At 53.4% G+C, this 23,998-nt stretch overlaps 1 protein-coding gene across 1 annotated transcript; it reads left to right on the top strand.

Annotated features, from left to right (window-relative positions):
• The first annotated feature begins 2,840 nt into the window (after positions 1 to 2,840).
• Positions 2,841 to 6,828, top strand: TOB2 (transducer of ERBB2, 2). The gene is made up of 2 exons (XM_032208165.1): positions 2,841 to 3,071; positions 5,653 to 6,828. Exon 2 carries the CDS (start codon positions 5,741 to 5,743, stop codon positions 6,755 to 6,757), a length of 1,017 nt encoding a protein of 338 aa, XP_032064056.1. The 5' UTR covers positions 2,841 to 3,071; positions 5,653 to 5,740; the 3' UTR covers positions 6,758 to 6,828.
• Positions 6,829 to 23,998: the final 17,170 nt, after the last annotated feature.

Here is a 23,998-nt window from a genome sequence, read left to right as displayed (position 1 = left end):
ATGTTGCTCAGCTCAGTGCAGCGCCGCTGCCTTTCTGGGACTTTCAGGGCACGGCCAGGACGTTGCCCTAAAGCTGCTCCTGCAGACGAGGGCAATGGATGCAGTTGGGTAGCTGGAAAAACTCGAGTCTTGCTTGCGTGGTAACGTTTCTGGTCTCCAGTAAATGAAACCGAGGCACGGCCACCAGGAAAGTGCAGTATTTGTTACCTAAACAGATAAACAAAGTGAAACTCGTTGAAACAGCTCTTGCCCGGTACAAGATTTCCTGGTGGTACTGAGGACCAGAGCACGTGCTAAAGGGGAAGCCTCCGTGCTGGGGTGGGGAATGGGGAGCGGGACATGAAATATGGTGGTGGCTCAGCTCCCGCGGTGCTGGCTGCAAATCCTGGATGTGGGGAGCTAAATGCTTTCCCGCTGTTACTTTTCTAGGTAGAGTTACTGCGTTTTTTTTCCTTTTTTTTTTTTCTTTTCTTTTCTTTTAATTCCAAGGATGTTATGTAATAAGTAAAAAATCCTTTTATTTCAGCTGTTTACACTGGGGGGGAGGAGAAACGTGGGAACTCTTGGCCTATTAAGAAATTGGCCTCTGTTGCCAGTACTAACAAGGCATCGCTGCCTTTTGCAATCGGGATGTTCCCTGTGCCGTGCCTCCTCTGACCAAAGACCAGCTATGGTGTCACAACTTCCAGCTGAGCTCAGCAAATAACTCTCGTAACACACCTCCAGCCCATTGAATCACCTAGACCTTGTCTTGACAAAGCCCTTGAGCCTGAAGCACCGCCTTTAATAAAAAAAAAATAAAAAAATTAAAAATGAAGGTAAGCAAATGCCCGGGGTACACTTCGAGCTTTCCCTGGGGGAGCTGCAGAGGTGAGATCCTGCTTCAGAACCCTTATCTGCGCAGGAGCTGTTGTTTTCTCATTACGGGGATCAGCTGGAGTTGTCGTTTTGCCTATGTTGATAGCAGGGGAACAAAAAAAACCCTCAATTTCCTTGGGGTTGTCATGTGAGTCGAATGTGAAGAGGATTCGGGAGCTGTTAATTATGGCTCGAACCCTTCCCAGTGCTCAGCCACCCGGCAGGCCTGGCTCTGCCCCGGCGGCTTGGCGATTCCTGCCCTGTCCCTGTGTGCGTGTGAGCGGGGAGCTTTGCCTTGACGTAACAGCCAAATGGCCGGGAATGCGGCAGCGGATACGGTGACAGGGCTCCTCCGGTGACAGGATTCCTCCGGTGACAGGGCTCCTCCGGTGACAGGGCTCCTCCACCTGCGTGCCTACCAGCGAACAGATAATTAAAGCAGTGTGGTCAAGGCACAGGTATTTTAAAGAGCCCCAACGTGCAACGCCCTCTTAGTAACACCTTAGTAAAACAACAATAGCATTTTAGCAACGTAATTGCCTTTTTTTTTTCCCCTTAATGGTGCTAAAAATAGCGCCGTCATCTTAATTTCCTGGTCGCTGCCTGACGGCAGGATTTGGTTTCCAGCTGAGCGAGGGAGCGTTAGAAAAAATGTGCTCTTTCGCAGCTAAATTCCCCTTAAACCAGAAGCGATGAAAATAAGGCTGCTCGTAATAGCTCTTATAAATCTTCCCCTTCCCCTACAGAAGAAAAATGGTCCAAAGTTGCCTTTTATTTATTTTTTTATCAGTGAGAAAATGAGCGATGGTGGCCGCTGTTGCAGCCTAGAAAGGACGGTGTTGAGAGATTTCTTAACAAATTTCTGAACGTGTGGCGTTGAGCGGCTTCAAAAGCCCTCTTCGGTGGCAAATCACCAAAAATCCCAAAGGCGGGACCCAAAACCCCTCAGGTAAAGGGGTCCTGAGCGAGGGAGGCGAAGCAAATCCCTGAAGGGTGCTGAAGGTTTTGGTGGAAGTGGGGCAGGCGAGGAGCTCGGTATTTGGCGTAATTTGGTGTAATTTGGTATTTCAGCGTTTGGGGGACAGGTGCTGGGGGAATTGCTTAACCAGGGGGACAGGCGCGGCTTTGGGGCGCTCTGCTCGGCCCTTCTGGAAACGGGGAGCTCAGGGCCGAGGCACGGCACGGGCGGGCTTCAGGGGCTCAGCCCCGGGCCCGGCCGCCCCCTGACAGGGACCCGCCATGGGGCGGGAGCAGCCCCCGCGCCCCTCACCCCGCCCGCGCCCGGGAACTACAACTCCCGGCGGCCCCCGCGCCGCGCGCACACCCCCGGCGGCTCATTGGCTGAGGCGGCGCACCAATCCGGAGGCGCGGCCGGGCCGGGCCGGCCAATGGGGACGCTGTTGCTAACACGCCGCAGTTATTTTTAGCACGGGGGCCGCTCGCGCACCTTGCGGCCCCTTCGCCGCCTCCGCCGCGGCCGGGCCGGCCCTACGCTGGGGGGCGGAGGCGCACGGGTGTGAAGAGACAATATAGTCCGCGGCGGGGGGCGGGGGGGGGGGTGTGGGGGCGGTGTGGGGGCACGGGGGCGGCTCCAGCGGCTCGGATGCGTCCCCTGAGGGGGGCTCCGGGAAGGGCAGGGGCCGGGATAAGCTGAGGATCAATCCACCCCCAGGAGAAATAATAAAGAAATGGATAAATAAATGGATAAATGGATAAATAAATAAATAAATAAATGGATAAATAAATGGATAAAGGGATAAATAAATAAATAAACCGATAAATAAATAAATAAGTGGTGGAGGAAAGGGGTAAAAAAAAAAAAAGAGGCAGACGCACAGCCCCCCCCATCCCCAGCCCCCCCTCCGGCCGCTGAGGGGCGGAGGCAGGGCGAAGTAGTCCCGGCCGGTCCCGCCCCGCCCCCCGGGGCCGCATCACGCGGGGCGCAGCGCGGATCCGTGCGCGGGGTTGCTAAGGGTGAAAGTTTGCCGTGAGTTGGCTCACTCGGGGCCAGGGCGCGGGCGGCTCCGGGCCGAGGCGAGGCCAGGCCAGGCCGGCGGCGGCGGCGGCGCAGGGCAGCGGTACCCGCACCTCACCCCCGGGCCTCGGCCCCGCTGCAGGGAGGACCCCGCCCCGCAGAGGAGAAGCACCGCGCGGCGAGGAGGCGAGGGACGGGGCAGGGACCCGCGCGCAGCCCCCCCAGAGCCGAGGACGAAGTGAGTGGGGGCCGGGAGCCCCTCCGCGGGCTGGGCTGGGCTGGGCCGGGCGCTGCTCCCCTCACCACGGGGCTGGGGGGGGGTTGCGAGCTCCTGCTGCTGGGGCTCCCCCCGGCCCCGCGCCCCCTCAGCAACAAAAGCGCCTCAAAGGGGGGGGGGGGGGAGGGACAGCGGCTGGCGCCGTCCTTGGGCTGTGCCCGGCCGGGGGCTCCGGGCCCTGGTGAAGGGAAGGGAGGAGGAGGAGGAGGGGAGCGGGGGGCGGCGGCGGCTGCGGGCGGGGCGCATGTGCCGTGGAAAATTTTGCGCCCTGCCCCGCCGAGGCAGAGCCGGGCCGGCGGGCCGGGCCCCCCGCGCGGGGCACGCCGGGAGCTGTAGTCCGCAGGGGAAGTAGGTCACGGGCGGCGGGGCGGGGCGGGGGCGCCGCGCGGACTACGGGTCCCGGCGTGCCCCGCGGCCGGCGGGGAGGCGCCGCGGCTGGGTCACCGTTAATGGCCGCCGGGCGGCCCCCCTGAGGGGAGGGGAGGGGAGGGGAGGGGAGGGGAGGGGGGGGGGGGGGGCGCGGGGGGTAATTAACCCGCCCTCATCAGCGCTAATTGCACAGCGGGACCCTCCTGGGCGAAAAGGGAAGGGGAGGGGGCAGCCAGCAGGGCGCTCGTCTCCTTGCTGCCTCCCCCAGAAGGTCGTCCCTTAAGGGGCACGGGGTCAGGGTGAGGGTTCGCCACAGAAACGCCCCGCTCGTTACCGCGCAGCCCCCCCCAGGCAGCCCGGGCCCTACAGGCGCCCTCTGACCCCACGGATGGGCTCCTCGGGGTTCGCCCGCTGCCATTTTCTGCAGGAGGGGCTTTGTCTCAGCGCTGACGCTCCTGGAGGCGGCACCTCCCTGCTGCTGGGCCCTGCAGAAAGCCAGGTTGAGCGTTTCTTCTTTAGGGTTCACCCGCTCTCGGTCAGGCCCCAGCGCCCTGGCACAGCTCATTGCACCTCAGGAGATCCTGGGTGCAGGTGTTAAAGGCAAAGCTTCGCTCCCGTGCTTCCATTCTCTCATTCCTGTGTCTTTCCTTGCTGCTGAGTTAAACCCGAGGGGGATTCCTTCCAGACCTGACCTCGTTGGCAGACTCGAGGTGTGGGATCTGCTTTTGGTGGCCGTAGTCCTTACACTAAGCCTCCTTGGACTCAGATTAGTACTGAAAAAAAATCCCACCACACCGTAGAATCCACGCCCTGATTTTTTTTATTTTTTAGTAATAAGGCCTAAAAATACTTGAGGGTTTCCTTAAAATGTGCTGATTTCATTCTTTTCGCCCACTAACCCCGACCAAGCAAACAAGTCTGGTCGGTCCTTCCGCCTCCTGACCGAGGTTGGCCTGGGTACGTGGCCGTGCTGCCGGGGTTCCCAGTCCCTCGGGGACTGCTGACATCCGATGTTTGTGCCCCGTCCCCACCCCCAAATAGTTGGCCCAGGACGTAAACACCGCCGTGCTGCGTGAGAGCCTCCCCGAAGCCCATTTTAGGCAGGCGGTTGAGCGCGGCGTTGTCTGTTTGAGCAAGGTGAGGGCAGCTGAAGGCTGAGCAGCCTCTGACTAAGCCGCCAATTAAAAACTGGATGTGCTGCTCGCCCGTGGAGAGGCGTGTGGGCCGCTGGAAGCGCGCTTCCTCGTAACATAGCTGTGGGATTCGTCTGCTTTGGCTGGGCGGCGGAGCGCGGTGCTGACCTACCTGGGGGCTTCGTGCCCGGGCACACGCTCACAAATCGGTGTGTGATGGGAGAGCTGAGCCGGTTGGCTTCACACCTGGCTCCTGCGGGTTCTCCCAGCTCCAGGGACTTCCTCGGGAGGGAGGGAAGGAAGGAAGGCTTCAGTCATCAGCGAGCAATTTGGGGTTTCATTAAGCAGGTCCCGGGTCCTGGCACAGCTCCTCCTGCTCGGGGATGAGGGATGTGAGCTGTGAGCAGGCTGGCGGCATACAGCCCTGCCCCCATCCGCGTTAAGCTGGGATTTGAGGCTCGTAGGTGGGCAGAGCCTCCACCGGGCACACTTAATCAGATCCCTCTGCGCTTGCCAGCCAAGGGGGAGTAAAGGCAGCCTGGCAGCTGGCGCCTCAGCGCTCCCCTTGCTCCTTCTCCTCCCCTCCCTGCCTGTGCCAGCAGGGCGCAGAGCTCCCTGAGGAGGGGCTGGCCCCGCTGTCACAGTGCCCAGCGAGTCACGAGGCTTTTTGGGGGGTGCTCGTGGGCTCTGGCTGGGCACAGGTGAGCCCTGCTGGGAGCCGCCGCGGCCCTGCCAGAGCAGCCAGGTGGCCGGCCCGGTGTCAGCAGCGCTTGGCAGCGAGGTGAGCGTAACCCACTGCCGAGAGCAGCTCCACCCCTGCCCCTTCTGTGCAGGACCGGCGAGGCTCTTCCCCACCAGCATCTCCGTCTGGGGGCTGGTGGGTTCGGGCAGATCCCCGGCGAGCAGCAGGGCTCGTTGTGCAGCCTTCCCGTCCCGCTTTTGGTGGTGGAACAGCGCGGCCGTTCATCTCGGCAGGTGGAGGACTGGGGAACCGTTCTGTTTTCTCATCTCCATCCTTCTTTTCTCCTCTCTTCTCCTAGGTCTGCTCGGAGCCAAGCCCCGTCTATGTGTGTGTGTCACCCCGGCTCTTTCCATACGCTGCCCTGACTTGCTTGCTGCGAAGGGAGTATGCATCTGGAGATTAAAGTTGCTCTGAACTTCATCATCTCATACCTGTACAACAAGCTGCCTCGGCGGCGGGCGGACCTGTTCGGCGAGGAGCTCGAGCGCCTGCTGAAGAAGAAATATGAGGGGCACTGGTACCCGGAGAAGCCTCTGAAGGGCTCGGGCTATCGCTGCGTCCACATCGGGGAGACGGTGGACCCGGTGGTGGAGCTGGCGGCCAAGCGCAGCGGGCTGGCAGTGGAGGACGTGCGCGCCAACGTGCCCGAGGAGCTGAGCGTCTGGATCGACCCCTTCGAGGTGTCCTACCAGATCGGCGAGAAGGGCTCCGTCAAGGTGCTCTACCTGGACGACAGCGAGGGCTGCCAAGCCGCCGAGCTGGACAAAGAGATCAAGAGCAGCTTCAACCCCGACGCCCAGGTCTTCGTCCCCATCGGCAGCCAGGACAACTCGCTGTCCAACTCCCCGTCCCCGTCCTTCGGCCAGTCGCCCAGCCCCACCTTCATCCCGCGCTCCGCCCAGCCCATCACCTTCACCACCGCCACCTTCGCCGCCACCAAATTCGGCTCCACCAAGATGAAGAAGGGCGGAGGGGCCGGCGGCGGAGGGGGCGGCGCGGCGGGGCCCGCGCCGCAGCCCAGGCTGCTCCGCTCGCCCACCACCAACCTGCTGAAGCACAAGGGCCTCTCCCTCTCCATGCACTCTCTGAACTTCGCCGGCAGCGCGGGGGGCCAGGCCCCGCAGTCGCAGCTCTCCCCCAACGCCAAGGAGTTCGTTTACAGCGGCGGCTCGCCCGGGGCCGCCGGCCTCTTCTTCGAGGGCGAGAGCCAGCCCAGCAGCGTCCCCCCGGCCTCGCAGTTCGGCGCCGGCACGGGCGGCGCCTTCGATGTGGCTCAGGTCTTCGGCGGCAGCAGCAACAGCCTCTTCCTGGAGAAGTCGCCCTTCGTGGAAGGACTCAGCTACAACCTGAACGCCATGCAGTACCCCAGCCAGTCCTTCCAGCCCGTCGTCCTGGCCAACTGAACCCCAGGAAGGAGGAGAGTATTCGGGGCGGGGGGCGGGAGGGGGGAAACAACGACAACACACACACACACACACACACAATAAAAAGAGGGAGAGCAAACTAGAAATATACAGAAAATACTCAAACCTTATAAATATAGCTTCTTGGAAAATGAGAGAGCCCAGTGTTGTTGCGCTGTGCTGGCAACGCTCCTGAAGCACCGACTTGTTTTTTAACTCGGTCCCCGTGCTTTTTTCCTACTCCACTTTTTTTTTTACTCCTCGAAGGAGCCCAGGGTTGTTGGGTCCCCGTTCCCCGGTGCCGCTGGCGGGGCGGGCCCTGCCCTGCTGGTGGGGCGCTGCGGCTGTGCCCGCGGGCTCAGGGCATCGCGTTGCTCCGGGCGAGCAGCCCCGTGGGGCACAAACCCCGGGGCGGTGCTGAGCCTTCGCTCCGAGTTCTCGTTGCAGGCTGTGAATTTTGTCTCTTTTTATCTTGGAGAGGGGGCTCCTTTCTTTTTTAGGTCGGGAGGCGGCACTTGGAGGAGAGGAAGGGCTGCGTTGTGGCTGCCGCTGTCTCGAGCGGTGCTGTAGGAGCCTGTAGGGTCCCGCAGCCCCCGGCACGGGGTGCGCGGTGGGGTCGGGGTCCTGCAGGACGGAGCCCTCCTCGGAGGCTGTGGTGGGAGTATGGAGAGGGCGAAGTGGAGAGAGATGGTGATGAGACTCCAGTCTTTGAGGTTCTGTGTTTTAAAAGAGAAATAAGCTCTCTGCTGCCTCCCAAATCTTGGGTTCGGTTTTCTTTGACCTGTGTCCTTGGAGCACCCTCTGAAACCCACCCCTGTGGCTGCCGAGCTGGCGTGCTCTCCCAGGACGCCCCTGCTCGGGGCAGAGGGGCTCCACCTCGTGCTTCCCCCTCTCCTCGAGCCTCCCCGGAGCCGTGCTGCCAGTGAGCCTCCGCGGAGGCAGCGGGGCTGTCCCGGGGGGGCTGCTGCTCCCCGGGCCCCTTCCAGGAGAGCTTCACCTCGTGGGGTGCCTCGGAGCTATGACCGGCACGGCGGCCTCCCCAAAACGGCCTCCAGAGCTAGGGCAAGGGGCTCGGGGCAGCCGTGCTGTCGGGTTTTCCCTTCTTATTTCCTTTTCCGTCGGGTTTTAACCCCCCGCTTGCGGATGTTACCACTGCCACCCCTCCCTCTCCCCGGGGGCCGCAGCCCCGTGGGACTTGGCTGCCCCCACGTCCCCCCCCCAGCGTCCCCAAAACGGCGAGCCCCTCGCTGGCAGAGGGCGAGAGGGGAGAGGCGAGCTTCCCCGCCTCCTGCTCGCGCGCGTGAAGCTTCGATGCCGCTGCCCCGCCTCTCACACCCACGTTCAAATCCTAAAAACCGTGCTGCGAGTGGAAGGAGGGAGCAGCCCAACCCCTCCGACCCCGAAAGGAAAAAAGCGTGCTTCAGAAACGTTCCTCCAGCCTCAGGCAGCAAGGGAAACTAACGGCCTTTTCGGGTCTTTTCTAGTCTTGGATGTAGGCGTTCAGCTTCAATTTTATTTTTTAAAACCTGCACTAATTTACCTGGTTTCTTAGGAAGAGAAGAGAGAAATTTTTTTTTTTTTTAACTTTTATTTTTTATGGGTTTGTGTTCTTTTTGTTGATGTCCGTTTGTATTGAATAATTTGCTACATTTGTAAAATGTAAGAGGTATATATAATATATGTATATTTCTAACGTAAAAAAAAAAAAAAAATTGTAATTTTTTTCTTTTCGAGATTTTTTCTTAAAAAGAGGAGAGAAAAATATTTTTTCAGGAAAAAAAACTTTAGAAAAAAGCGGTGAAGAGCCCTGTCTCCCCGCTCAGCCTCCCTCCTTTCCCTCCCGCCCCTCTCCCAGGAGCGAGCCGCCGGTTGCCTCGTGGAGAGAGCGGGTGAGGGAGGACCACGGGCCCTGCGCAGGGTTTCCGTGCGCCTGGGTGTCTTTCCGAGAAGGGGGCTACTGAGAGGAGGAGCCAGGGGGTTGTTGTCTTTATTTTTTTTTTTCCTTTTTCTTTTTTTTTTTTTTCCTTTAGCGAAGGAGGAATACAATCAGAGTTTTGTATTCAGAATGTTGTGCAATATTTTGGAACGGGACATTGGTGTGTCTATAGAGATTTAGTTAAAAACAAACAAAAAAAAAACTAAAACAAAAAAAAAAACACAAAAAGGTTGATCAAATCTGTACAGTTTCTATTGTTCCAGATTTTTTTAAGTTTGTATTAAAAGCATGATATAATAACTCTGTGTCGGCTGGTGCTGCTCGGGGGGGTCTGCTGTGCCTGGGGGGTGTGGGCAGGGGGGTGTGGGGTTTCCTCGCAGGCACTGGGTTTGGGGGAGCTCGGTGGGGGCTTTGCTGTGGTAGGAGCAGCCCGGGAGCTGCAGATCGCTTCGGGTTTGCCTCTGGGGTAGGTGCAGAGCGAAGGAAGCCTCCAGCTGCGGGCAGAGCCTGTCCCCTGTTCCAAACATTCATCCGAAGTGACTTAGAGCAGGGTGGGCTCAGATCTGGAACTGAGAACAGTGTTGACTGTATTTTTTTTTTCATTTTTGTTTTTAACCCCTCATTGCTCAGCTTTAATGGGAATTCCTGCACCGGGAACTCCTCCTTTTTAGCAGGAGGACGTGGGACGGCTGCTCCGTGCTGAGGATGATGCCAAAATGCCTTTTTCTCCCCACTTAGCCTGCAGCCACCTTCTGCTGGGGGATGGGGCTCCTCAAAAAACAGCTGAACGTGCCTGAGGAAATGTGGTGCTGGTCCTGGCAGCGGGCGTCCTGCCCTCAGCCCCTCTACCCTGCATTTCTTCCAGGAAGAGCTTTGCCCTGGGATTTGTGAGCCTGAAGAGCTGGGTTCCTGCTCCCGCAGGCTGCGCCCCATGGGACTGCCACACTCTGCTGAGCGACAAAACTCTTTCTCCCTGTTGTGTCTCAACCCCCCTGCAATCATTTACCTGAAGCCTGCAGCACCTCTTGCCCTTGGACACGTTTCTGGAAAGAGGAACCTGCGGCTGTGCCCGCCCCATCCCTGCCCCGTGTTTGCTTGGCTGGGCCGTGGCTCTGGCCGGGAGCTTGACACCGGCCAAAGTCGATTCCCCCTTTCCCCTCGTGGCTTCTCCTGGTCCCGTTTGCCCCTCGTGCCCTCTCTGGCTGCCCACGGCACCTGGTGCAGGAGCCCAATTAGGCACTCAGGTGTTGCCACAGCCACTGGCAGTGGCCCAGGGGCTAATGACAGAGCAGGCGGCAGAGGCGAGGGTTGCAGAAGCGTGGCTGGAGCCGAGGGGAGCTGGCTCCAACGGCTTGTTCAGGCCAGTCCCCGCTGGCCACCTGGGACCGTGGGTTTTGCAAGGTGGATTCCTGCTTCATTGGAAGTCTCCAGAACACCCTGCTGCCTTTGAAGGGTGCCTGCAGCTGCGTTCGGCTCTGCCGCCCCTCCCAGGACGCCCCAAATTACCCCGGGATTCCCGGGGTGACCGTACCCGTGACCACTGGTTTAGAGAAGGAGGAAAACCCATTACGCTCCTGAAGGGTTTAATCAGAAGCAAGGCGGCAATGGGGCATCGCCACATGGCGGGTGCTGATGCAATGTGATGACAGAGGGGCACAAATGGCCTGGCCTGATGAAAGCTGGGTTTGTCCTGCTCAATTCCTGCGCTGCGACTGCTGCAAACGGCCTGAGGCACTTGGAAGCCGCTGACCAGAGGCGAAGCTATGCAGGGGAGCTGGCAGGGAGGAGAGGAGAGGCTGCAGGGTGGCAGCAGAAGCTGCAGAAGCACAGGAAGAGCTCAGCAAGAGGCCTGGAAGATGCCAAGCAGGAAAAGCTTGGCCAGACTCCTGAGCGGGCTGCAGAACTGGTTAAAAAGAGGCGCAGGGCTCCGAGCAGAGCTGCTGGTGCAGCCTGACTCCGGCTGTGCTTACAGAAGCGGGAGGTTGCGTGCTCTTTGTAGGCAAACAGGATTATCTCGAGCCAGCTAACGCCAGCAGTGGGTTCGCTTGCCGATGGAAACGTTGGGCACAGGCGAATTGCTCAAGCCGAAGGGGAGGCAGGTTTCTGGGATCAGCAGGCTGCGTTGGCTGCAGGCACTCAGAGCTCCTGCCGCGCGCTGGGTAAAGCAGGGGCCGGGTGCAGCTCAGTTTGCTTATGCTCAGAGCAGCCGGGATGCTTGAAGCCTCCGAATCTTCTCTGTCCCGAGCTCTTGTCCTTGCTGCCCTTCACCAGGCCTGCGTCTCCCCTTGCACTCAACCTCCACCTGAGTTGCCTTCGGTGGGAGCACCACAGGCCCTCGGGCGCCAGCCCCCACGCAGGCTGCGAAGAAAAGGGGCGAAAGCTCTGCTCCCGGGTCTGTTTCACCACCTGGATGCCTCTTCCTCCAGCGGCTCCAAAAATGTCTTCAGGAGCGCCCCTTGTCACGGCAGTACAGCCCCGGCCTGAAGAAGCTGCGTGGCTGGGGGCGTGAGGGCCGCGGCGCTGCGCTAATAACCATAATTCTGCGCTAATGCCGTGCCGCGGGAGGGAAGGCAGAAATGAGTAATTAACGTGGTGGGGAGATAGGCAAGTCAGGAGAGGATTACTCAGGCGCAATTGAGCCGGGAAGCTGCGATTCACGGCTCCGCTATGACAAAAATACCTCGGGACTGAGCTCACCCGGCTTCGCCGCCGAGGTGCCAGGCTGTCGGCCCACCTGGACACGGGCTGCCCACCACCGGGCTTCGTCTCACGGCCAGGAAACAGCTTCAGGGTGGAGAGGACTTTGGGGTGCTTGTTAGCTTTTTAGTATTTTTTTACTGACAGCTCCGGCACTGCTCTGGCCAGCGGCCGCCACGAGTGGTGAGTGCAGGGCAGAGAGATGAGGCAACGTGGGGAGAGGGGAAAGGACAAGGACAGAGCAAAAGAAATGCTAAGAGCAAAGTCTACCCAGGAGAAAAACTGCACGGAGAAAGCAAAGGAGATGGAAGGAGGGGAAATCCCATAGAGGGAGAGCTGGAGGAGCAACAGCAGCCCTCTGGCACAGTGGGGCAGAAAAGGGGTGCAGGAAGGAGCAGGGCCCGGGAGGGGAACAGCTCCCACACCAGGCACACCTCCCTCCTGCTGTTACTGTCACGTCTTGGAAAAGATGAGCCTGGCTTTTTCTGGAAATGCTTATTGAGCAATTAGCACAGGTATTTTCTCTGGCACCTTTGTGACACTTTCAAATGAGATATTTTATGTTACCAATGAGAAAGGCGGTCCTGTGAGGGCTCGAGGAGGGAGAAAACTCTCCTGGTGGCCTCAAGGGACGAGAAGATCCCCCTGAAGGGGCGAGTGGACCAGGGGAAACCCCTTTTACAGGGAGACACAGCTGAGATCATCCATCTCGCTGCTCCGCAGGTGATCCCCGTGCAAAGCCCTGCTCCTTCAGCTCCTCTCCGCTCCCTGCCGGGCAGGACACCACACTCACCGGTGAGCTGCCTTCTCCATACCCTGGCAATGCCTGCTCTCCCCTCAGCAGGGCAGGACGGTGGTGACGCTCAGCCTAACCCCGGCGCGTCCCCGGGACCTCGAGTACCTGAGGCTTGTGCGGCGCAGCCCTGCCACTGTCAGTGCCAGGGGGAGAGGAATTTCCCCAAGCCTGTGCTCATTCACAGGCCAGGCCCCTTGGCAGGCCGGGCTGAGTGATGCTGAGCCAGGAAGGGCATTCGCTGGGGCTTACTCATTGCTCTGGGATGTCGGTCCTAATGGAAAACATCAGGGAGTAGTTAGAATATGCCATAAATATTTACTAGTGAAGACATCCATTTCCTAACAGTTGCTGGAAGCCTGCAGCTGCCTGAGGTTTCAGGAGGAGGTTCTGGCTCCCGCTCCGGCACCGGGAGAAGCTGAGCACACCCCGGTGCCAGCAGCGGCTGCAGGTGATGCCTCCCCCGCTCTGCCTGACAGACCACGGGGAGCAACACGGGCACCTCCTGGGCAGCACGGTGGGCTCGTGGTTTCGGAAACCATTCGGGTGGCTCGGCCCTCCAGGTGTCAACTCCAGGCCCCGACGGCGCTTTCCGCCTCAGCCCGCGGCGCGCAGGCACGTGGCTGGCACTCGGGAGACACGCTTTAAGCAACCGGCCCGCAGTGACTCACGCGCTACCCAAGGCGGCCTGGCTGCCGGCTCGTGCAGCGTGAAAGCCGGCGATCCTTGGAAGCAGAAGAGGATCCCGCAGCGAGCAGACATACGGCTCAGTTCCTGGCCAGAAGGTGGGAGGGGTGGAGGTGTTTCTGCAGGAGATAGGCTGGGAGGCTGAGGCGCTGCCCTCCTGACCTGCCACCGCACGCACGCACAGCCCTGTTTGCTCTGGAATTGCCCCAAGTCAGCAGTATTCGTGGCTCTGGGCTGCCCCAGAGCTAGGGACAAGGCACGTGGAGCAGCGCCAAGCCCAGACAGGGCCAGCCTGGGGACAAGGCGTGCTATTTTGCCCTCTGACACCCTGGCCCTTCCCACAGCCCACTCCCCTCAAGCAGCACAGCCAGCTCGGCGGCTCCGATCTGCTCCTGGCTTTGGCAGGGCTGGGGGCTGGGATGCTCCAGGTAAATGTCACGTCGCTCCCAGCCTGCAGACATGCCTGCGTGTCTCCTGTTACGTACCTTGCAGTGCAAACAGGAGCTGGGAGGCCTCGGGTCATGTACACATGGAGTATGACAGCTGAAAAATGAGAAGGGGGCTGTTTTTACGTCTCCTCTCCATCCTTTCCCAGCTCTTCCTGCAGCCCCAGCCTCAGTCTAGGCTAGCCACATGGGGGCAACTGGTGCTGGTGGCTCTGCTAAGCCACTCCTGAGCAAGGCCTCCCGCTGCCACAAAGGAATGAGCAGAGGGTTGGTGGTACCTGGCAGAAGCATCCTCCCCCAGCCCTTCTGTACTGCACCCTTCCACCTCCCTCATGCTATGTCCCTTCCTCTCCAGCCCCTCTCCTCACCCATAAATATTCCCCTGCCTTCCCACCTCTCCTTCAGCCCCCATGCTCCTTCTTGCCTCCCCTGCCTTGTTCTCTCCCTGTAACTTTAGAAAGGTCACTCCCTCCTCCTCCAGCTGCCAGGTTATCGCAATCCCTCCAAGCAAAGTGGAGGGGATCTCAAGGGGAAAAAAAAAATTTTGTCATGTGGAAATGTGAGACCCCAGTGCCACCCTTTCCATCAGAGAGAGGGCAAGAGACAGACAGCCTGGAGCAGGGGCGTACGGCGCCTGACACAGCCTTGTGGGTTGTCTCCTGCCGACTGTGGTAGGCAATATTAGTGGGCAATATTGGTGGGAGGTGGATGGTTGGACCAGATGGACAAGAGGTAGAAGCTACTGTGTATGCAACTTGGGCTCCGCATGGAGGTACTAAGTTCAAGGACGTGCCTAGCAAAGAATTTTCTGGTGAGACAAACCACTTCAGACAGTATTGCAGAGGCTGGGCTAACCATCCGTCTTCAGGAAGGGTGGATTTAACCCGTGACAGGTACCGAGCCCAGCCATTAGGGGAAGGGGAATTTGGCAAGCAGCCATTGTGAGTGCGTGGCTTGCTTAGTCTAAAACAGGAAAGGCTGAGATGGGATATGCTCTGTGCATCATAAATACATGCTAGGACAACAGTCTCACCCATACTCCTAGAAGCTCATGTGGATCATAAATACATTGAGACTTAAAATTAGAAAGAAGTTCCTAGCCAGCCACGGTATAAAATCCTGTGACAGCCTGGCAGGCTGGAAGGTGGGCAGAAGCCTAGTTAAGAAACGCGGCTGGCTGGTAGTGACTGCATGGCAGGAGGAGAGAGATTCCTCTTGAGGAATGAGCCATCCACGTCTGAAATTCTGAAATAAAGCCTGCAGTTGTGTCCCCAGGCAGGTCCCCAGAGGGCCAGGTACAGAGCTGAAACCTCGGTGTGTAACATCCTCTTCAGGTGATGTGTCACTCTGCTTCCGTGTCCGCCCGGATCCTCGAGGAGGCAAAGAGGAGGTCACCTCTCTGCCTTTTGGGTTTTTAGGAAACTGTTTCATTTCCTTCACCTCTGTAACCTCCCCGGCCAGGGCTAGCCACAGCGGTTGGGTGAGGCACGGGGAAGGAGCAGGGCTGCTGCCGAGGGCTCTTAGTCACACGCTGGGTGTGTTGGTTTGTTTTGCCCACGGGCTCAAGACAAAGCCAGCTGGAGGGCCAGGAAGGCATTTCCCTCGGGCTTGATGTGCTGGGGCTGCCTGGGGAGCTTGGGCAGTTGCTCACTGCGGGGAGCAGAGCCCTTCTGTGAGCCCTTGGCTGCCTCGTCCCCGCTGCGGGACCAGGGTTGCTGCAGACACCTTTGGTCTCCCCTGCGCCACGTTCGCACCCTGCAGCGCGAAGCGTGACGGTGGGCAGCAAGGGCTGCGTTCAGGACAAGGTGGCCAAGCGTGCCCTGTGCCCGGACACGGGCAGCGAGCCCACAGATGAGGGCAGGGCTCCCAGCAGAGCCGCCCCGAGCTGCGAGCCCCGGCGCTGCCCGCAGCCGCCCGGCTCCCCTCGGCTCCTGACGGGGCCCTGCGCGCTGCCCCATCGCCACCTGCCGGCGGGCCGCCATCATGGCGCCGCCCCGCCGCCATTTGGCAGCGCCCGCTCCCTCACGGCCGGGGTGCTCTAGGGGATCTCTTGCCACCTCTTGTCATGGGAAGGGACACCAGGGGGATGTTAAAATGCGTTAACCTATGGCTCAGGCCTGGCCTTGCTGGATAACAACGCAGGAGATGCCCTGAAAACACGTCTAAGCTCTGGTTCTTCCTCGCTGCCAGTGAAGACGTGGACAGGGGTGAAAACACCACACCTGGGCACATCTCAGGATAGCTGTATTTGACAGCGGAGCTCTGGAAGGGCTGAAGATACCAATTCCCCCTGTCATCAAACAGATGGGCACAGGCAGAGGAAGCGGCTCTGCTTTTTTTGAGCAATTCTGCACTGTCAATGAAGGTGGCAAGCCCACAGCGTGCAGTGGCTGCTGCAGACCATGCTGTGTCCCAGCCCACAGGGCACTCAGAGGCCCTCACCAGGTCTGGCACCCCCACGCCAGGCTCTGATGGACACTTTCTGCCCCCCCAAATGGTGGCACACCACAACAATGTGATATTCATCCATTCCCAGGAACCATTTTGGGTCAGCAGGCCTCAGGAGTACTAAAAGTAGTGAGCTCTCCGTGTGGTGAAGCTACTTGTAGGGCACACGTCCTTGGCTCTGCAAGTTGTCCTGATCTCACAGATTTTGGGGGGACTTGTGCTATGTGAGGCAGCAAGCACATAAGACAGGTCCTAGCCACCTGGAAGGCACATGCAGCAAGGCCAAAAACCTCATGTCCCACAGGAGGCCTGTAGGCTTGTACTTTGACCGAGTCAAGCTTAGCTTCAGCGCGAGATGGCTTTGCAAGTGGTACCTTTTCCTGGGCTGTAGCAGTGTCCCAAAGAGGAGTGTTGCACTGGAGCACCCACTGCTTGCTTAATTGAGGCCGCATATCAGTCTATGAGAATGCCAGGGAAGCTACTTCTCCTCAGTTTAAGCATTTCACATATATATAGATAACATATAATGCTTTAGGAGCAAACAAGCAGCCAGCAGGATAAAATTAACGCGCTGACTACAAAGACTGAAGCTGGCTGAAGCAGCTGCTCCTTGGGAGGAAGCAGCTTTTCACAGGCAGCTTTCTCAAGCACAAGCTGGCTGAGAAGCATAGTGGCATGGGCGTGCACAAAAGTCTGGAGTGGGGCAGTGCAGACATCTGGCCCCTCACTATTGCTGGCTACAAGGCTTCCTGCCACAGCACGCTGCTTCTGTGGGGCTCACTCAAAGGCTTGCTGCTCCAGGGCTCAAGCAGGACTGGGTTGCTGAGCCTGTTTTCTCACAGGCTGGAAGCAAATTTCAGGATTAAGGCATTCAAGAGTCAGCTTTGACCTTATTAAACTTGTGAGCAAGCACAAGAGGGAAAAGGTACATGAACTCACTTCTTGCCACATCTGGAATACCGCCAGTGTGTTTCCTTATACTCTGCATAACAACCCATGTTGCCTTTTTGCTATTATTTCCTGGGACAGCCCTGCTCCACACACCAACATAAACGGCCAACTTCTGGCTTGAATCTCTCCTGACTGGTTCACTCCATTTCCTTCCATTGCCTTTTCATTCCTCAGCCCTGTTCGGGTCTCCCACGCAGCACTGATCTCCCTCCCCACCTCTCTCAACTGCCTTCTCCTCCTGGCATCTTGGGCAGGGCAAACAACAGCCTCCTGCTCTGAGGCCTCTTTCCACAACCGTGTCACCATCCCCTCTGTTTCCCCTTCCAGGACAGGTAGGTGGCTGCACTGTCATACTGCAGGTAGCGCTGGCTGGGGAGCCTGGTATATACACAGGGTCTCCAACAATGTTCCACCTAGCAGCTGGGATGCCCACCCTGCTGCAGGTCCTGCTACTTCTCTGCACAGTGGGCTGCCTCCCAGCTTTGGATATCAGCAGGGAAGGTCTTGGTCAAGCCTGGTCTTGGTTGATTCCATTCTTCTTGTTTGAACAGGGCTACAATGCCATAAAATGACTGAAGGGGAATTCAGGGGCAAGTGGAAGTTGAAATCACTTTTGCCGCCTAGGCACTTTTGCCTCTCACAGCCCAACAGGCATCCCAGCTTTAAGAGTTTTATTATTTGAAAGCCACAGAAGATACTTAAAATGTTTTCTTCGCTGGACACATCTAACCATGTGCCACAACCAAGAGCAAATAGGAGCAGAGCAGGACAGAAGGAACAAAAAGGAACACGGTTTGAGGCCTGAGGTCTGCAGCTCCCCCTCAGCACAGGACAGGAAGGAGGCTAAGTAAGATGTTGCCTTTTTTCCATCTTTCAGATCACTAACAGCTACAAACAAGAGAAAGCACTTTCATTTCCTGAAGGGAACTAGCAATACAATGTGCAGAGTTGGCACATTCATCAACTCACCCCCCACCCACCCTAGAGAACATACAATCTCCCTGAAAAGAAGGCACTGCATAATGCACAACATTCATGCTGCTGCCAGCTGTCCTCATAACAGGGAACAAACACTGAATATCTTCCACTGATTCTAGTATTAAGGCCAAGAAACGCCAGGATACATCCAACACACCCTTGTATCCACTCAGTTTCTGCTGCAATTCCTTGATTTGGCCAGGTCACGTCCTTGACCTTCGGTACACGGTACAGGTCAGGCTCCTCCCTCTAAACAGCTTTTAGCTTTTATGCACAAATGGCCTGAGTCACTAATCATTCCGTGGCTCTGGAAAATAGCCAGAGAGCAGCAACTCATTTACACTTTCTTCCCACTCTGAAATTATATGAACTTATTTGCTGATCCACCACGGTAGGTTGCAGGTAGTCATCTTCACGTATACATTTCAAGATTATCCTGACGAACAAGAGGCCGAACCAGTCTTCATGGACCTTACACAATGCCTTGACTAGATACCTCTTCCCTCCCTCAAATGTCAGAAAATTATCAGTGATGAACATCCATGTGGATTAAATCCCTGCCTGCACGGTTGGATCAGAAATCCCATCTCCCCCTTTTGTCCTTCCTGTTTGAAATACGACTGCCTTCTTACCTGTGCCCCCCATCACTAATCATAAAAAAATACTTTTAACAAAAGCAAAGAACCAAACTATCTTGCTGTATTTTCTCGATACGCTAAAACACTCCAGATGCACTACAATGCCACTGATCTCATCTTCCCTGAGTGCATAAATCTCAGGTAGAATTATTACAGACCATAAGAGGCCAAGGAAACTGAATACATCTTTCTCTGGAAGCTGCCCTTTCCAGTCAGACACCGAGCGTATAGAAGGCATTTCTTACCCCTCCTTTCCACTAGGTTAAAAAGGGAAGGAATGAAAAAAAACTGTCCTCATATTCAAGACTTATTTACTCTAAACTCCGCTTCTTCCCATAAAAGAAAGAAAACTAAGCTCTGATTATTTCAAGGCTGTAGTCAGCCCCAAAGTAACAGACAACACAAGGACAAAGTTTCTGCAGCTAACTACTAGTTGGGATTTCTCCCCCTACCTGTAAGAACTCAACATAGAGTCACTACAGGAGGACAGAAAATGGGGTGGGGGGGGGATAATAATAAACATTGCAGTGTTTTTGAAATCAATTCATTCGGGAAAAAAAAAAAAAAAAAAAAAAAAAAAAAGAGGTGGAATGGTATACCTGTTACTTGTTACTTTCACATCTACTAGTTAACACATGGGAAATAGCAAGAGACTAAACACAGAAAGTGGTAGATATGACACAGCTGATCAATTTTAATGTGAATTGCAGGTGTAATGCTGGCAGGTTGAGGTGTACAGCACACAGTACGCTATCTAGAGAACAAAACTACTGAATCTCAGTGTAGTGGAATATACATTTTATTTCTTAAAAAGGAAGGGTACTAACAGAATTTAATACAGTCAAAATTTTACAATTTTAAACAAAAGCTTTTCTTTTTCTTAAAAACCAGTTATGAGCAGAGAGGTGAGAGGATTTAAACTACTCACAAAATCCAAGCTGAAGACTTTGAGAATTCAAATCTGTGGTTTATACATTTAAAAAAGTGTAATAAATGGAAATATAAAATAATATCAACTCTGCAACAGTGAAATGCCCTTTCCTCATTAGACTGCTGTTTAAGCACCTTTATTTTCACCTATCAGCTGCCAGGAGTGCGTAGGTTTATGTACAAAATAAGCAGTTTGGGACAAGAGATTCATATATAAATTAAAATCACTTACGGCAATACAGTTTTACCCAGCCACTACACAATCTTTATTATCTCTTTCATTCCTATAGAATCTTTCAGTCAGAATGATCTCAAATGCACTTTATGGACTGCTTTGAAGAGCAGCTACATTTGTAGGAATTATTTAGACAACCTCAAGGAGTAAATACCCAAGAGATTAAGCAACTTAACACGCAGTAAAATTAAGATTAGATTTATTATCTTTATATAAATACTGTGCACATTTATCATCCCACTGAATGACTGGGACAGATCAGTGTCACGTCCGAAGCCAAATGCAATATTTCTATCCAAGAGGAAACAGAATTTCAGGCCAAATCTAGCAGGTAGGAGTTCCCTCAGACTATTGAGTTCAAAACTGAATGCCTCTGAAAAAGCTTTACAGGAACAGAATTTTCTGAATAACCTGCATATACGTTTAGCTATTTTATAGCCTAGAAACATGGGTGGGTGGGGGGAAGGAAGATGTCATCATCTGTGCCCACTACAAAAGGTGCTGTAGCTTTGTCATTTATGGAATGCTGCAGAAGCAGCTGACACCAGGTAGGAGACTGCTCCAGTGCAGCATTAGAGACAAAGAAGTTATGTTACGGCTGGAGAAGGCGTTACCACAGGCTGATCTCCTAGCTGAAGGCCATCGGACCAGTCTCCTCGCCACCTCCTCCACAACCAAGCGTTCATACTTCCTAGCAGACTGCTCACGATTCTCACTCCACTGTTGTTTTTTTCTTTTAACACAAGATAGAACAGGTCATGAAAGCTGATGAAAGTTCCAGCTGTGCAGCACCCAGTGAACATGCACTCAGCAAAACCTCAGGTCATTAATCACTTTCTCTCTCCAAACCAAGACAGGATACCTGTGTCAGCTGTGCACATAATACAACTAATGTATGTAAGATGTAGACCATCTAGGCTACAAATGAGCTCCAGTAACAGTCACTCTCACTGTTTCACTGCAACTTGCTGCAGTCTGAAGGATGGAGACAGAGCTGTTTAAGCCAAAAGAGAAAATACTTTAAAAAAAACTTTACTTTTCCTCAATCACTAAGTGTTATGAGTCACTTAATATTGCCACTTTCCAAACGCTACTCACAAACAACAAAATTAATTGGTCAGCTAATGGGGTGGGAAGAATAGTTATCAGTGTCATCAGTGACTACCATTAAAGAAAGACTGGACGAGAATCAGTTCCCTCAAATTCTCAGTTTCTCTGCTTAAGTAGCTCATTTTTTAAAACATGTTTTTCTCAATAGAAAGAATCACAACTAGACTAGAATTCCACAACATCAATCTTGGTTTTGATTTCTGTAGTTCTCTAGGAAAAAAAAGTAATCCCAAATCAAGCTACATGAAGCATTAACAATATTCAGGTATTACAATGGAAGCACTTATTTATTACTTCATAGAACAGATCAGTTTTAAAAGTGTATTTACATGTTCTAAGTTATACAAAATACAGTATTTCAATAATCATGTTAATCACCATATTTTAGACAACTTCACATAAAAGTGCAAGAGGATGCATCCTTCCATGATCCTGGCCAGTAGCAAGCAGCCACCTGCAGTGTTACAGATGAGAGCTGCTCTTGTGCTCCCTCGGGAAAACAAATCCCAGCATACCTTCTCACTGAGACATAGCTGCAGATCTAAGGAAACATTCAGGCAGGTACACAAGCAAAGTTTGTTGAGACCCACAGACCAAAATCACATGCCTTAATTTACTAGATGTATGTGAAGTACATTTTTTTTTTTTTTTTTTTACAGATGTTGTACAGCAAAGGGCTTCTGCTCATGCCTTAGTTGGGAAAATGAAGTAACAAGGGTTTTGGCTATGTAACAGGCACCCAACTTACATTTAATATGAACAGCCTTATAACTACAACTGACAGTGTGTTAAGGACACAATTCTGCAGCTGACTGCCTGGGCAGAGCTTCACGTTCAAGAACAGATCCTGTGAAATCCACATGGCTCTCTACTGATATCGGGCTCATCCCATGCAGAACTGATACCAGAATTGAGGCCTTAAAATATTGGGGCCTCAGATAGCAACTCCCTCATGACACAGCACTATCAGTTCACATGGGCAGCTCAAGTCCCAGTGCAACAGCACACTTTGCTCAAGCAACAGCAATTTTTTTCATGCCTTTCTGCAGTAACTCTCCTCCCTATCTGTATATTCCTTTCACTTTCTTCTGAACTGTGGAAATGAGATCAAGAAAAGGAGATTCCAAAACCTCAGCAAGTACTTCTCTCCTCTATGATGCTAAACTCAGGGGACCCAAATTGCTATAGAACTGTAAACAGCAAGGCTTCCATTTTAGCAATCTGATTCAGGTCAGTATCTTGCAGTACTCTTATTTTCCTGCTTTCATTCTTTGCTGCACTTGCCAGGTATACTTATGGTTATCTCTATGTGTATCTTCCTCAAATGATTCCATTTCCCCTGTGGCTGCTTCAATGTTAAGAAGTCTGCATTCCAAAAGGGACTTACTAGGGGACAGTATACTACCAAACTAAAAATAACATTCTGTATGACAAATCTGCATTATCAAAAATTAAAATATAATTTCTCAGTTAGCATTATATTAGCATCTCCACAGAAGCTTAGTTAAGCTTATTCTTTCTACCCTTTTCCTAGTCTTTTGTTGCACGTTTATCCATCTTCACTGTGTTACAGTGGCAGATATACACGTCAGAGTAATTACCTGAAAATCTAGAAAGCTGGCCAGTATCTTGTAGTAATGCAAAGGCATTAATTACTAGCATTAATTATTTTGCTGCTTATGGATTTAGATGCAATTTACTAAAAAAAGATTTATACATTAAGATTTGCACTTCTCATCTTGTGCTTATTAGCAGAAACAGTAAGGATGAACAAAATCCTATCTGGGTTTTTATAAAGGTCCAAGATGCCTTCACTCTCACTAAAAATGAAGGCATCTGATCACAAGGAAGAAAGCCATGTTATGCTGAAGAGGTTTGCAAGGCTAAGCAGCAATATTGTCTTCTGTGCAAGTCCATTATTTCTACTGTCTTAAAAAAATATATATAGTCCACTATTTCTGCTGTCTTAAAAATATATATATTTCCCCTCCACACACATAAGTAGGCTTTTTTTTTTTTTTTTTTTTTTTTTTACAGTATTCCCAAAGCTGTTGCTGTTAGCCTTCCACTATACCTCGCGACTTGAAATAAATTTGGTAAGATTAGTAGCAAACCTGCAGGTAACACTGGAAGTGATTTCTACAGCTATGATACCTTGGGCTTTCAAAAAGCACAGCAGGTAAGTGGAAAATTGTCCAGAATTACAGAAAGTGTTACCCAAAAAACCTGCAAAAAGCCATACAACGTTCTTAAAAAAATAACAAGCATTCCTTCTCCCAGCACAAGCTTATAATACATTTTTTTTTCCACCCAGTCCACGCAGGAGTGAGGAAACAGATTTCAGATTGTCTGAACACCAAAAACTCTATGAATGAACAAGTGACAGGATCAGTTTACCAACATTACACCTGCAATCTGACGTACATCCATCTGATCCCAGCACAGAATGCTCCAGAGTAAAGCAAAGATATCCATAACTCCAGTGCTTGCTACAACTTCATGTTCACCACAATGGAATAAAGCTTTTTTTTTCCCCCCAGTAGGAGTTAATGAGATCTTTGTTACTAGCTTAAGTAGGAGCAGATCGTGGCAACAGGTAAAAGATTTAACTTTTTGGGAATTTTTAAGTACAAAAATGCATTATTACAAGGAAATCTAACTGTGTAGATTAGAAGACTGTGTATGAAAACAATACTGCATCAAGTGTATTCATCACTTATTCATAGTCAATTTCTTCTGTAAAATAAGACAACACATTGCCAACATCTCATCAATGGTTTATGAATTTTGAAAGCTAGTGCTGTGCAATGGCTGCTTGGTTTGAATGTACACGTGTGAAAACTGCTCCCTTTAATGGCAATCCCTGCAGTGATGCCAAAAGGTGCATTCCCTTTATTCCCTGCCCTTGGAGATGGTCCCTTTGATGGATGGAATGGGGTACACTGGCATCAGGCACACTTGCAGCCTCTACAGAGCACGTCCCAAGGTTAGAGAACTTCAGACTAACGGTGCCAATTCAGCATCTTTTAACACAAACTGAGCTAAAAGAATATTGGTCTTACGATCACTGTGAGAAATGCATCCCAGTTATCACTTACAAACAGGATAGCCATCGTAGTCAAAGAAACATGATTATTAGATAATAATTCTGAAAGGAGCAGCATGCTCTGAAGCAGTAAGCTTGACTTCCTGAGACTGCAAAAACTGAGAAAGGAAATCAGCACTGCACATTATTATTTTTTGTCTGGAAATACCTACACTCCTTTTGTAGTTACTATCTTCTCATCTACCATTGGAGATCCTTCTTAAAAAAATCTCCCACTATAGGAGTTAAACCACACACTGAAGTGTTATTTTCCAGTTTTGCAACTTGTAGAGACAATCACAGAATG

This window comes from Aythya fuligula, chromosome 1, assembly GCF_009819795.1.
Source record: "Aythya fuligula isolate bAytFul2 chromosome 1, bAytFul2.pri, whole genome shotgun sequence".
NCBI lineage: Eukaryota > Metazoa > Chordata > Aves > Anseriformes > Anatidae > Aythya > Aythya fuligula.
Note: the sequence above shows the minus strand (reverse complement) of the source record. Positions and strands in the feature narration are given on the sequence as shown.